The following is a 14,530-nucleotide window of genomic DNA, read 5'->3' as shown; positions in this document are numbered from 1 at the left end:
GATTTCATGTTGGAAACTGTTGGTGGCAGCTGCAGTTCTCCATTTGTTTAGAATCAGTCTGCTGCCACCATTCTTTGAGGTCTGCTTATTCAACTCTTTATTGGTGGTTACCAGTTGGATTTGGACTGGGTCCAACTCAAGAATTGAACTGGACTGGGGAGAGGACTGGGTCTGAGACCTCCAGTGGGAGGCCTCAAGTGGATATTAAATAAAGGTTAGTTGTTAATGGGACTCTCAGAAATTAAAAAAAAAAAAAAAGTTGAAAACATTGGTGAGTGGAAGTCAAGAATTTAAAGGCTGTAGAGCACTTAACCACCTTCTAACTCCACAAGTCCCTTCTAATCATTAGTTTGGCTCCCAGAAACCCAAAGTCCCAGTTTAAAAAAAAAAAAAAGGGATCCAAAGAGTTGAATGTGCAACTTCTGGCACACTTGTTTATGTTTAAGAGCTATAGTCCCTTGGGGGCTTCCCTGGTGGTCCAGTGGTAAAGAAGTCACCTTCCGATGTAGAGGACACAGGTTCGATGCCTGGTGGGAGAACTAAGATCCACATGCCTCCGGGCAACTAAGCCTGCACACTGCAACTACTGAGTTCATGTACTCTGGAGAGTCCACTGGCCACAACTAGAGGTGCCCATGTAGCACAACCAAGACCCAGCACAGCCAAAACATAAATTTGAAAAAAAATTTTTTTAAAGAGCAAAATGGGAACATTTTACTAAAAATAACCTGAAATTACAATGGCCATTATAAGCAATGTTCCAAATAGATAATCAAGGGCTCCCAAATCAAGCAAACAGATGGAATACCTATTTTAATCAGTATGCAAAAGCCTCCAAAAGTTTTCAAAATTCTGAAAGAGCTTCAGTGAAAGGTGTTGCAAAAGACTACTTAAAATTAAAGAGATGAAAGGTACCGACACTAAAGCTAAACCCAATTCTTTAGAGGGTACTGGGAACACAAGTTCTCTGTCTTACAATTCTCTGAAGCATCAAAAGTTTGTCTCTAGAAGTTCAAAGTTCAACATTTTCTTTTTTCCAATCCCTAAATCTCACCTATTCCTCTCAAAATGCTTCAAAAAATCAAGGCATTGGAAACAGTGTTATGCACTTAGTTTGTACTTTTGAGATAATGATTTCCTACCCCCATCTTCTCCAGGACCTAAGAGCGACTCTGAAATGAAACTCAGCAGGAAAAAAAAAATTTTTTTAAATAAGTTGTATTTGAAAATTGGACTAATGGGACATCTGACAAATCTGAAATTGCTGTTATCAAAATTGAAGTGAAAGTGTCAGTCGTCAGTCATGTCTGACTCTTTGCGACCCCCATGGACAGTAGCCCGCCAGCCTCCTCTGTCTATGGAAATCTCCAAGCAAGAATACTGGAGTGTGTAGCCATTCCCTTCTCCAGGGGATCTTCCCAACCCAGGGATTGAAGCCAGGTTTCCCACACTGCAGGCAGATTTTTCACCATCTGAGCCTGAATATTAGGGAAATGACTTCACTGACTTTCATGCAGAGAAGCAGCAACAGATTCTATCAGGACTGTACACGTGAATGAAGTTCATATTGCTTCTGCAAAAAATGACCACTCATTGCCAGATTTTACCATCCTGATGTCTTTGTAACATAGCAACAGTTTGCTCCCAAATCAGAGAAATTAAGATAGGTAAAAAGTGGCTGTAAACTAAATGAACAGTTGGGGCTATGAGAAACCCAAGATGGCTGCTTGGATCTTCTCAGCTCCCAGCAAATCTCCCATATTTTGGCTTTTTGCATTTCTCTACCTACTCTAGTGCCATTCAGAAAAACTCCTTTGGTTTGACAGGAACCTCAGACCTCCTTCTTCTGGACCCTCTGAACACCTGCAACTGGAATTCACTCAACTACCACTTAGTATGGGTTATTAATATGCTTTTATTGCTGTACGTACTTTTTCCTGATGGGTTGAAGCTTTTTCCTGTCACAAGGCCAGTGCCCTCATAGTGGAAAGACACTGTTGGAAAAATGTGTTTTCCACTTAGGATAAACCTTCCACAATCTCCAGTGATCAAGGAACTTACTTCATTGGGAAAATCATATGCGCCTTAACAAAAACCTTGCAAACTTTTTAGATTAGTCACTGTTCCTATCATCTTCAATCATCAGGCAAGGTCGAGAGGATCAACGGAAAAACTGGATTTAAGCAGAACAAGAATCAATAACATGAGGCTGAATGAACTGATGAAGATGGTTATCTTTTTTAGCCAAGCCACAACTGTGGTGCTGGAGAAGACTCTTGAGAATCCCTTGGACTGCAAGGAGATCAAACCAGTCGATCCTAAAGGAAATCAGTCCTGAATATTCATTGGAAGGACTGATGCTGAAGCTGAAACTCTAATACTCTGGCCACCTGATGGGAAGAACTGACTCATTGGAAAAGACCCTGAGGCTGGCAAAGATTGAAGGCAGGAGGAGAAGGGGACAACAGAGGATGAGATGGTTGGATGGCATCACTGATTCAGTGGGCATGAGTTTGAGCAAACTCTGGGAGTTGGTGATGGACAGGGAAGCCTGGCGTGCTGCAGTCCATGGGGTCGCAAAGAGTCAGACATGACTGAGTGACTGAACTGAATCGCCATGTGGGATCCTAGTTCCCCAACTAGTGATCAAATCCACACTGTCTGCATTGGAAGCACAGAGTCTTAACCACTGGACCACCAGGGAAGTCCAAGGATGGTTATCATTTTCATGACCTTGTGTTTATAGTATTGCTTATGCCTTTCTCCCTCAAACTTAAGGAAAATTTCTAAGCTATCAATTAACTTACTAAGATACACTTTTGTGAACAAAGATGTAACGTTTACTTTCCCCACTAAGGGCTCCCTCCAGAATTCAGAATCTCTCAGTGAGTATTATTATTTTCATGCTCCTTGTAACTTGACACAATTGGAAACGTTGACTATATTACCAAGGCTTTGACTGAAATGTTGTTGCAGGTGAAGTTTGAGACTCCTTGTGAAACATTTCAGCAAAGCAGTCCTAAACAGAATTTACATGGTCAGGCACTTTTCTTGAAGCGCTTACATAAATAATCAGGTCAAATTTAATATAAACAAATTAGGTTTACTGTGATTATCTTTGGTAAAAAAAAAGATAAGAGCAACTGTAGAGAGAAAAATTATGTTTGCACCACTGTAGATATTAGATTCTAGTTCCTGTTAATTATTTTTGAGGTTTTATTACCTACATGCAAGTTTGACTAGGTCCTGAATTCTAGTTGCCTCAAACATCTGGCTATGACTCACCAAACTAATGTTTCCAACTGTCTCCCACCTTGCTGATTTGGAATCACTAAAAACAAAGTTTCCCTTAATCTCCTTGGAAGGGACTGTTCCAGGTTCTTCAGGTTCTTCTGACTATCCAGATGACAGTCAGACTCTAGGAACTTGAACCGTGGATATATATCTCACAGCTGAAAAGGGGCCCATCAGACATCTGGACACGAACCAATGCTAGACACCTCTGAATCGATCTAACAAGGAAGAGAAGTAGCTGACATCCAGGTAGACTGGTTCCACCCAAGACAATGAATCAAGACTTCCTACTTTGGCTAAACATAAACCTCTTTCTTCTTTCCTTTTTCTCCTTTAGCATAGCCTGGAAAAATAACACCCCCATCCATATTTCCCAGGACATTGCTAAGTGGGATAACTTCTGGAATTTAGGACGGCTATCTCAGACTGGGAGATTTCCTCTGCCATGAACTAAGAAACTGACTGACCTCTGGCTTGAGCAGGTAAACACAGCAATTCCTATGAATGAGTCCATTAACAGTACTTCCTTGACAGAAATGGTTTGTGTCCACAATAGATCTTGTCTTTATCTATGGTAGTTATCACTTTCCTTGGATCTAAAAATGTCTCCATGGCTGGGGCACAGCTGCGCCATGCTTCTTAGGTTTTCTAACTATGCTGCTAATTTTTCTAGAAAGGACTTTTCAGAAGGCATTATGATTCAGGAATGTCTCCCTTTGGCAAAGCCATGGATAGGTGTAAGGACAAGTGAGAAAATGATCAGAAGTCCCTCCCTAACTTCTGAATATATTGCAGAAACCACTGCTAAAGTATGTGCTGCCCAGCAAAGATCCTTAGACACTCTGGTCAAGGTTGTTTTTGATAACAGGACAGTTCTTGATTTTCTTCTAGCTGAGCAAGGAGGGGTCTGTGTGGTGGCCAAGACTACTTGCTGCACTTGGAGGAACCCTTCTGGGGAAGCTGAAACTCAGTTACATTAAGATCACTGAGCAAGACACTTGGCGTCAAAGGATGACTCCCTCAACAGGGTCTTTTTTTGACTGGTTTGGGTCTCGGGCACTATGGCTCCATAGTACACCCCAAACATTGGGAATGATCCTGCTTGCAGTTATCATAAAGATCCCCCAGCACACTGTTTCCTCTCAAAAGCTTTAAATGCATGTTTGCAGCTGCTGATCGACAGGGTAATGATCTCCTCATGGCTAGACCATCATAACAGAAGCAAACAGAATGAATTAAAAATTGTGAACCTGAAGTCATGGCCGGTGATTATCACAGGGTTTCAGCGAACACATCATGCATGACATGTGAATAACACACCAAAGATCAACAGAGCTGCAGAGCCATAGCTGAGAGTGATGCCAGGGTCTTACATTGCAATCACATCTCTGAGGGTCTGATCCAAAGGGGGCCATTGTTAAAAAGAAAAACCACAGAGCCAACCTATGAACAATCTATGGAAGCACACTTCTATTATTACAAGAGGGGATGGTGCCTGATTTGTGAATCATTGAATAAAGCCTAGTAGATCTTCGAATTTACTAGGTTGAAATTTGTTGTTTTTAATTTTATTTATTTATTTTGGCTGGGCTGGGTCTTTGTTGCTGCAGGCTTCTCATTGCAATGTCTTCTCTTGCTGCTGAGCACAGACTCTAAATACATGGACTTCAGTAGTTGCAGCTTCCAGGTTCTAGAGCTCAGGTTCAATAGTTGTGGAGCATAGGGTTAGCTGCTTCATGACATGTAGAATCTTCCCGGACCAGCAATCGAACCCCTGTCTCCTACATTGACAGGCAGATTCTTTACCACTGAGCCACCAGGGAAACCCTGACTGTTTCAGGGAAACCCTGTATTGTTTTTTAACAATACAGATCAAAGGCCTGGGCTGTGTAAACATATAGATTGACAAGAAAATGGAGCTGCCTTTTTAACTTCTTCATCTCAACTCCTCTATCAAAGTACTTACTGAATCAGTATCTTATAGGTCCTCAGTGAATGTTTTGACCTTTCACCTGATCCTCAAATTGCAAAAGTTGCAGGATATACTGAGTTTCTCACCTTCAGCTGGGCTCCTTTCATGTCTTGGGGTTGAACAACTCACTCTTATGAAAATCCACTCCAAAGGATTTCAGCCTTTCGAATACAAAGATGAATGATTAAACTACCTTGGGAGAACATGTCAAAGAGTGGATTAGACAGATAATCAGTGTGTAATCATCAGCTCATTTTCCTTTCCAGTAGAAGGCATGAGTGGATGTTCTTGTTATTAGTAAAACTACCTATGCATTTATTAATTCATTCACTTAATCATTAAGTTTTTGTTGAGCACCTAATTCATGCCAGGCCTTGTACTTGGACCTGTATAGAAAAACAGGTAAGTCATGGATGGACATTGCCCTCACAAAGGTTCGCCTAGACAGGTAAATAAACCCAAGAAGAGATGGATATATTACTTTGTTAATATGTAATATTAATATATTACTACATTAAAATTATTCAATTAATTTATTTATTAAAATAATTCAATTAAATCATTCCAGAGGGAAACATTAGGAAAAAGGCATTCCAAGCAGAGAAGCCAGCATGGACCAGATTTAGCCACGTGATGGAGTGAAGCTGGCTGCCACTGAGTCCCACTGAGAGGATGACTAAGATGACAGAAGTGAAGCAGTAGAGGTGGGCAGCGCCTATTTAGTGACTGGACTTGATGCTATTGTGGCTGCAAGGCAAGTCATTGTTGGTATTTTAGCAGGAGACGGATGTGATCAGATATGTGGTTTTTAGAAAGATTCTTGTGGCCATGCAGTGGCTGCAAGAGAGGAATCGTACAACAGAAAGAAAACTGCAGGCAGGAGGCAACTGGAAGTGAGGCAGCAAAGATAAAGAGGACAAGCCTTGAAACCAAGGCGGTGATGGAGTCTGGCTGCAAGGTAAGGTCAGGGTCAGTGCTTGGCAATAGCAATGGAAGGGAGAGGAAGGTAAAAATTCAGGAGCTGTTTGATGAGAATTGACAAGAAATTAAATGGATGATGAGACTGCAAGTGTGAGAGAGAGAGAGAGAGAGAGACAGTGTGTGTGTCCATGGCTGGGACCAGAAACCTCAGAATGTACAGGGCAGAGTATTTTGAAAATGTCTATAATAGGACCAAAGTCTGCCTGATTCCAAAGCCAGTTTTCTTCCCACTTCTCCACACTCCAAGGGAGCTTGACTTCCACTGTCACCACTTCCCCAGCAGCCACGAGAAGTCCTTCTATAAATGCCTGCAGTCCTGTGGACATTTACACATAGACACACATCTGTGTGCACACCTCTACCCACCTAGGCGTGGCCAAATACTATTTTTTTTTCAAACCCTAATTCAACTCTCTTCTTGTCTATGAAGTCTTCTCAGCTTCCCTCACCTGAAAATAGTATCTTTCTAAACTATATTTACATCTCTCTCTACACTTCTCATATATTTAAATCCATTCTGTACATGGAATCGAGTGAGCCTGAGTTTCTTGAGGCTGCCTATGTGAGATTCATCCCAGAGCCTTTTTCAGAGACCTAAACACTCTGAGCAGCATAACCTCTTAAGACTGAGAGTGTGTTGTTGCACATGTCTCCTCCCTGGCTGGTCACAATTACCTGGTCAAGTTTACCAACAGGAGATTACAACCATCTTAAAGATGAAGAAACAGTCAGAAGGAATAGCCCTCGAATCCAGATCTTCTGACTTGTCCTCTTGTCTCTGTGGTCCATTCCCAGGGGCACCCACTATGCCTGGGATACTGGATCCAGGGCCTCAGGAATGAAGGGGGGTGGTGGTGGTGTTAAAACCAAACATTTCTTGGTTTCAGTCAGACTCCAGAGGAGACATGTTCATTTCTTCCTATAGCCATTCACAGGTGGGAGCAAGAGTTCCCAGAGATGGGCCATTATGTCTAATTCAAGCTTATCAGGAATATCCCTTTAGTGATTAACTTGTAGCAAAAGCAAAAGAATACAAAGGTTAAAGAAAGTCCTGGGATATAATCAGATTTGCTCTTTCCTAATACAGTTCCTTTTCCCAAGTCATGAGAATAATGTTTGCTGACTGCTTCCTACCATCAGCCGCTCTTGTGAGTTCTTTGCATACAAGAAACTTATATAATCCACCGATACCCTTGAGAGAATATTTTCTGCTACTTTAGGTGAGGACACTGAGGCACACACAGGTTAAGTATTTCCCCCACAGTCCTGTAGGTGCCAGATTGCAGAACCAGCTGAGCCCAAGAAATCTGAGACCCAGATCTTAACCACAGAAGGACCGTGAATCCAGCCTGGCTGAAACAGATGAACATCTTAAGGGTAAAGTCACAGTCCCTGCCCTCAGAGGACTTAAGGAGATGACAAACCGTGGAGATAATGTTGTGACCAACACAGGCAACAGTCCTGAACCACCAGCTAATGAAGTCATCCATCTTAACGAAAATCCCCCCAGTGATCTGTGCGGGCAAGTAGTTCCCAGCCCCGGCTGCACATAAGAACCACCCAGGGAGTTCTTACAAAGCACTGCTGCCTGGGCCTCATGCCAGGCCTATTGAATCAGAACCTCCTGGGGGTAGGGCCTCCTCTCCATAGCTTTTTAAAAGCTCCCCGGGTGATTCTAATGTGCAGCCTGGCCTGGGAGCCATGATGAAGATAGGTGTGGAAGGGCCACCGCTGAGCAGAGAGCCAACTTTGCTCAGCAGTTGACATCCTTCCATGCAGGCTGCCAAGGCATTTTACAAAGGCTCTTCAGCCCATAAGCACCTGGAGGGCAGGCAGTGTCCCCACGATTATGTTGGGATCATCTACAGCACCTACTGAAAGGAATCGTTGAGTCGCAGAAAATCACAGAAACACAGGACTGGCTGGGACCAGACTGGTTATTGTGTTCAGTGTTTCTGCAGCACTCTTCAGAGTTCTGGGGGGGTCTGTGGAATGGCCAAAGGGGGCGGCCTTGGGGTGGAGGTAGAGATGCAGGTCACTGGTTAGCAAAGTTTCCGGGGAACTTGAAATCAAAGAAAGTTAGCAAGACCACCTAGAAGACAATGACATTGTCTTCATCTCCTGGGTTATAGACAGGATTATTTACTATCAAGTCCCAGCTCTCAGACAGCCTATATGTCTAACCCCAATCCCGAGAGAACTGAAGTGACAGCACCAGAATTTCAATTTAGAACTCGAAGACTGGCCCCTGCCATCCTCAGGCCATGGCAACTGCTGGGCCACATCCTCTATTTCCTGGGCTTATGTGTGCACATCGGTCTCCCACTGGTGATTTTCAGTACCTTCAAGAACAGGAACTTTGCATTATATTTCTTTGTATTTAACAACCCCAAACCTAGTACACAGTAGAAAACTAAAAATGGTTTCTTGAGTAAAATAAACATCAGAGTAGATACCACTTGCTCTCTTAACCTCTTTCTAGTGATAACTAGTGGTACACGGGCCTGAATATACACAAATATGGGCTTCAGATAGAAAAAAAATGAGAAAAGAAAAACAAATAGTCAATAGACATGTGAAAAGATTTCATCCTCCTTGAAATTTAAAGAAAAGTAACTTTAAAAAATAGTATTCTTTTTACCCATCAGATTAGTAAATGACTTAGATCACTAATACCCAGTCCTAATGGGAGTGTGGAACATTAGCAGTGAGAATGGAAATTGCAAAGCTATTTTGGAGAGCATGTTGTGTGACAATCGAAAGTATAGATACACTTTGACCCAATAATTGAGTTCTAAAAAAATATCCAAAGGAGATTATTGAATACATATTCAAAGCACTGTTTATGATTTTGAAAAAAAATGGAAATAACCTAACTGTTGTTAAAAATCAAACTGATTAAATAAATTAGGGGACATCCACATAGTAGAATAATATGCTACCATGATGAAGGATGAGGTAATCTCTAAATGACTAATGTGGAAATGTTCGTGATATGCTGTCAAATGAAAATCCAGATTAAAAAGTAATATGATTAATATGGTCACATTTTACCAAAATATGCATAATTAATATGTAATATGATCTAGGAAGATCTAGAGAGAAAGAGATGAAATTATCTTCAAGAAAAATGGTCAGTTATTAGTCCAGGTGGTGGGTTAATCTGAAGACATTTGATTTCCTATCTTACATACTTCTCTATTAGAGCTGAATTTCTTTGACAATTTCTGCATAGACTGCTTGCTTTTACCATCCAGTAGTGGGCTTCCCTGGTGGTGCAGTGATAAAGAATCTGCCTGCCAATGCAGGAGATGTGGGTTCGATCCTTGGGTTGGGAAGATCCCCTGGAGAAGGAAAGGGCAACCCATGCCAGGATTCTTGCCTGGGAAACCCCAAGGACAGAGGAGCCTGGAAGGCTACAGTCCATGGGGTCACAAGGAATCGGACACAGTTTACAGATTGAGCACACACGTATGCTTCCCAACTCTGCTTTCAGTGATGTTACCTTGGTAGCTTGATATAGGCTATGCTGGGAATATTTATACCATCAGTTCAGTTCAGTTCAGTCGCTTAGTCAGGTCCAGCTCTTTGCGACCCCATGAATCACAGCACGCCAGGCCTCCCTGTCCATCACCAACTCCCAAGTTTACTCAAACTCATGCCCATCAAGTCGGTGACGCCATCCAGCCCTCTCATCCTCTGTTGTTCCCTTCTCCTCCTGCCCCCAATCCCTCCCAGCATCAGGGTCTTTTCCAATGAGTCAACCCTTTGCATGAGGTGGCCAAAGTATTGGAGTTTCAGCTTCGGCATTAGTCCTTCCAATGAACACCCAGGACTTATCCCCTTTAGGACGGACTGGTTTGATCTCCATGCAGTCCAAGGGACTCTCAAGAGTCTTCTCCAACACCATAGTTCAAAAGTATCAAGTTTTTGGCACTCAGCTTTCCTCACAGTCCAACTCTCACATCCATACATGACCACTGGAAAAACCAGAGCCTTGACCAGATGGACCTTTGTTGGCAAAGTAATGTCTCTGCTTTTTAATATGCTACCTAGGTTGGTCATAACTTTCCTTCCAAGGAGTAAGCGTCTTTTAATTTCATGGCTGCAATCACCATCTGCAGTGATTTTAGAACCCCCAAAAAATAAAGTCTGACACTGTTTCCACTGTCTCCCCTTCTATTTCCCATGAGGTGATGGGACAAGACACCATGATCTTAGTTTTCTGAATGTTAAGCTTTAAGCCAACTTTTTCACTCTCCTCTTTCACTTTCATCAAGAGGCTTTTTAGTTCCTCTTCACTTTTCTGTCATAAGGGTAGTGTCATCTGCATATCTGAGGTTATTGATATTTCTCCTGGCAATCTTGATTCCAGCTTGTGCTTCTTCCAGCCCAGCGTTTCTCATGATGTACTCTGCATATCAGTTAAATAGGCAGGGTGACAATATACAGCCTTGACGTACTCCTTTTCCTATTTGGAACCAGTCTGTTGTTCCATGTCCAGTTCTAACTGTTGCTTCCTGACCTGCATACAGGTTTCTCAAGAGGCAGGTCAGGTGTTCTGGTATTCCCATCTCTTTCAGAATTTTCCACAGTTTATTGTGATCCACACAGTCAAAGGCTTTGGCGTAGTCAATAAAGCAGAAATAGATGTTTTTCTGGAACTCTCTTGCTTTTTTGATGATCCAGCGGATATTGGCAATTTGATCTCTGATTCCTCTGCCTTTTCTAAAACCAGCTTGAACATCTGGAAGTTCTCGGTCCACGTATTGCTGAAGCCTGGCTTGGAGAATTTTGACCATTACTTTACTAGCGTGTGAGATGAGTGCAATTGTGTGGTAAGCTGAGCATTCTTTGGCAGTGCCTTTCTTAGGGATTGGAATGGAAACTGACCTTTTCCAGTCCTGTGGCCACTGCTGAGTTTTCCAAATTTGCTGGCATATTGAGTGCAACACTTTCACAGCATCATCTTTCAGGATTTGAAATAGCTCAACTGGAATTCCATCACCTCCACTAGCTTTGTTTGTAGTCATGCTTTCTAAGGCCCACTTGACTTCACATTCCAGGATGTCTGGCTCTAGGTGAGTGATCATACCATTGTGATTATCTTGGTTGTGAAGATATTTTTTGTACAGTTCTTCTGTGTATTCTTGCCACCTCTTCTTAATTTATACCATAGAAATAGGCAAATGCTAAAAATCTAGGCTCTTAAAAAAATAAGACATAGAGAACAGATTTGTGGTTGTCAAGGTTGGGGGGAAGGGAAGAAATGGGAGTTTGAGATTAGCAGAGGTAAACTCTTATATAGAGAATGGATAAACAAGAAGGTCCTAACGTATAGCATAGGAAACTGTATTTAATATTCTATGACAGATCACAATGGAAAAGAATATAAAAATAATATATATATGTATGTATAACTAAGTGACCATGCTGTATATAAGAAACCAACACAACATTGTAAATCAAATACACCTCAATAAAATTTTTAACAAAGAGTAAGTCAGTCTGGCAAGGTTGCTGTAAACAATGTCAATTATGAACTATGTGTCTATTTTCTAATGATAAATCTTAGAAAATTGTATTTGAAAACACCATTTACTATAATTCCAGAATATCCAACAGGAAGAAATATAATGAAAAATATCTTTTGAAACACATGAGACTGCCTTTGTTCAAAAAGAAGATGTTACTGAGACAAAACTGACACTGTTTTTTTAAATCACCTATGTGTTAACATGTGGAGTTTTAAGTTATAATAAATCCATTGCATCAATTTATTCTTTTATGGATTATGCTTTTGGTGTTTTATTTAAAAAATCACTGCTACCCCAGGGACATAAAAGCTTCCTCCTACATACTTTTTTTATAAAATTATATAGTTTGAGTTGTATATTTATGGTGCAAATTATGGATTGGAATTCTTGTTAAAGAGAATAAGGAAACCCACTTCATCCAGTATCATTTATTGAAAACACTATGGTTTTTCTCCAAGGCATTTTTGTTGCAAATTTGTCAAAAATCAACTGCCAGGGCAGGGCAGCAATAGAGACACAAACATAAAGAATGAACATGTGGACACAGGGGGAGAAGGGGAAGGTGAGATGAACTGGGAGATAACGGCTAACACAAATACACCATCCTGTGTTAAATAGACAGCTAGTAGGAAGGGGGTGTATAGCACAGGGAGCTCAGCTCGTGTTCTGTGATGACCTTGGGGGGGATGGTGGCAGGGAGGAGGTGGGAGGGAGGTCCAAGAGAGAGGGGATGCATATATGTGTGCAGAGAGCTGATTCACTTCATTGTATGGTAGGCGCTAACACCACATTGTAAGGCAATTTTACTCCAATAAAACAAATCAACTGCCTCTTTCCCGGCTGGAACCATGGAGGGTGCAGAAGAGAAGAAAAAGAAGGTTCCTGCTGTGCCAGAAACCCTTAAGAAAAAGCGAAAGAATTTCGCAGAGCTTAAGATCAAGCGCCTGAGAAAGAAGTTTGCCCAAAAGATGCTTCGAAAGGCAAGGAGGAAGCTTATTTATGAAAAAGCTAAGCATTACCACAAGGAATACAGGCAGATGTACAGAACCGAAATTCGAATGGCTAGGATGGCACGGAAAGCTGGCAACTTCTATGTACCCACGGAACCCAAATTGGCATTTGTCATCAGGATCAGAGGTATCAACGGTGTGAGCCCAAAGGTTCGAAAGGTGCTGCAGCTCCTTCGCCTCCGGCAGATCTTCAATGGCACCTTTGTGAAGCTCAACAAGGCATCAATTAACATGCTGAGAATTGTGGAGCCATACATTGCATGGGGGTACCCAAATCTGAAGTCTGTAAATGAATTGATCTACAAGCGTGGTTATGGCAAAATCAACAAAAAGCAAATTGCCCTGACAGACAATGCATTGATTGCTCGATCTCTTGGGAAATACGGAATCATCTGCATGGAGGATCTGATTCATGAGATCTATACTGTTGGAAAACTTTTCAAAGAAGCAAACAACTTCCTGTGGCCCTTTAAATTGTCTTCTCCACGAGGTGGAATGAAGAAAAAGACCACCCATTTTGTAGAAGGTGGAGATGCTGGCAACAAGGAAGACCAGATCAACAGGCTTATTAGAAGGATGAACTAAGGTATCTACCAGGATTATTTTTGTAATCTGGTCCGTTAATAAACAATTGAAACAAATTGAAAAAAAAAAACAAAACAAATCAACTGCCCATCATTGTGTGAACATATCTATGGACATTTTATTGTTTCTCTCACCTATATTTCTACTATGGCAAATCTACACTTTCTTGAATATAGTACCTCGAAAATAAACCTTGAAACTAGAAAAAAAATTACCAGGGGGCATATCACGGACTGGTTAACTCAGGGAAGGAGAAAAGAGCTCCCAGCCGAGGTCATTTTCTTGAGGACCAGCAGCATCTTCAACCTGGGCCCTTCCTGAATGAAGTCAAGGGGCCCCTCCCTCCAGGGCAAGACAGAACTATCCAAAGTCAAGTGAGAGGGAGAGAAGGGAGGAAAGGAAGGACAAAGATCACCACTTGTTAGTGGTGATAGATGGTGAGAGCTAGACCAGCCACTTGTTAATCAGCATAAGCAAGACGTTGACCTGTACAGGCCATCTGGGGAGGTAGTGAGTTTTCCAGTATAGCAAGTCTTCAAGAAGCGGCTGGGTAACCATTTTGCAGAAAGATATGAAGACCCTGGACAGCTTCAAAGGTAGGAAAATTAGGATTTCCCAGGTGGTCCAGTAGTTAAGAGCCTGCCTGCCAATTCAGGGGACACAGGTTCAATCCCTGATCCAGGAAGCTCTCACATGCCTCAGGGTTAACCAAGCCCATACACCACATCTACAGAAGCCCATGCTCTGCAACAAGAGAAGCCACTGCAATGAGAAGCCTGTGCATGGCAACAAAGAGTAGCCCCCCACTCACCCCGACTAGAGAAAGCCAGAGCTCATCAGTGAAGACCTAGAATAGCTAAAAATAAATAAATAAATAAATAAAATTATATTCTAAAAAAGAAAAATCAGGGGCTTTGAAATTAAGTTCAGGCCTGAATACCAGTACAACTATCAATCGTCTATTTAACCTCAAATAAAATTATTGAATCTCCCTGGGACTCAATCTCCTAATTTTTTCAATGGCAATGGGATTTGCCCCCACAGTAGGTGTACTGACTGAGCTGTAGAAAACGGGATCTGATAGATGACACCTGTAAACCTTGGACAGTCTGGGAATAATAAGCTTAAGCCCAGGAAAGTTTGCAAAGCAA

At 41.8% G+C, this 14,530-nt stretch overlaps 2 protein-coding genes across 2 annotated transcripts in view; one reads left to right on the top strand and one right to left on the bottom strand.

Moving 5' to 3' along the window:
- Nucleotides 1–14,530, bottom strand: part of ASIC2 (acid sensing ion channel subunit 2) — a 1,206,795-nt gene that overhangs the window by 1,105,268 nt on the left and 86,997 nt on the right. The gene's annotated exons all lie outside the window — the stretch shown is intronic.
- LOC122694391 (60S ribosomal protein L7-like) lies at nt 12,612–13,449 on the top strand. The gene has a single exon (XM_043903063.1). The coding sequence runs from the start codon at nt 12,633–12,635 to the stop codon at nt 13,377–13,379; it is 747 nt and encodes a 248-aa protein (XP_043758998.1). The 5' UTR covers nt 12,612–12,632; the 3' UTR covers nt 13,380–13,449.

The sequence above is a fragment of the Cervus elaphus genome, chromosome 5, assembly GCF_910594005.1.
Source record: "Cervus elaphus chromosome 5, mCerEla1.1, whole genome shotgun sequence".
Lineage (NCBI taxonomy): Eukaryota > Metazoa > Chordata > Mammalia > Artiodactyla > Cervidae > Cervus > Cervus elaphus.
Note: the sequence above shows the minus strand (reverse complement) of the source record. Positions and strands in the feature narration are given on the sequence as shown.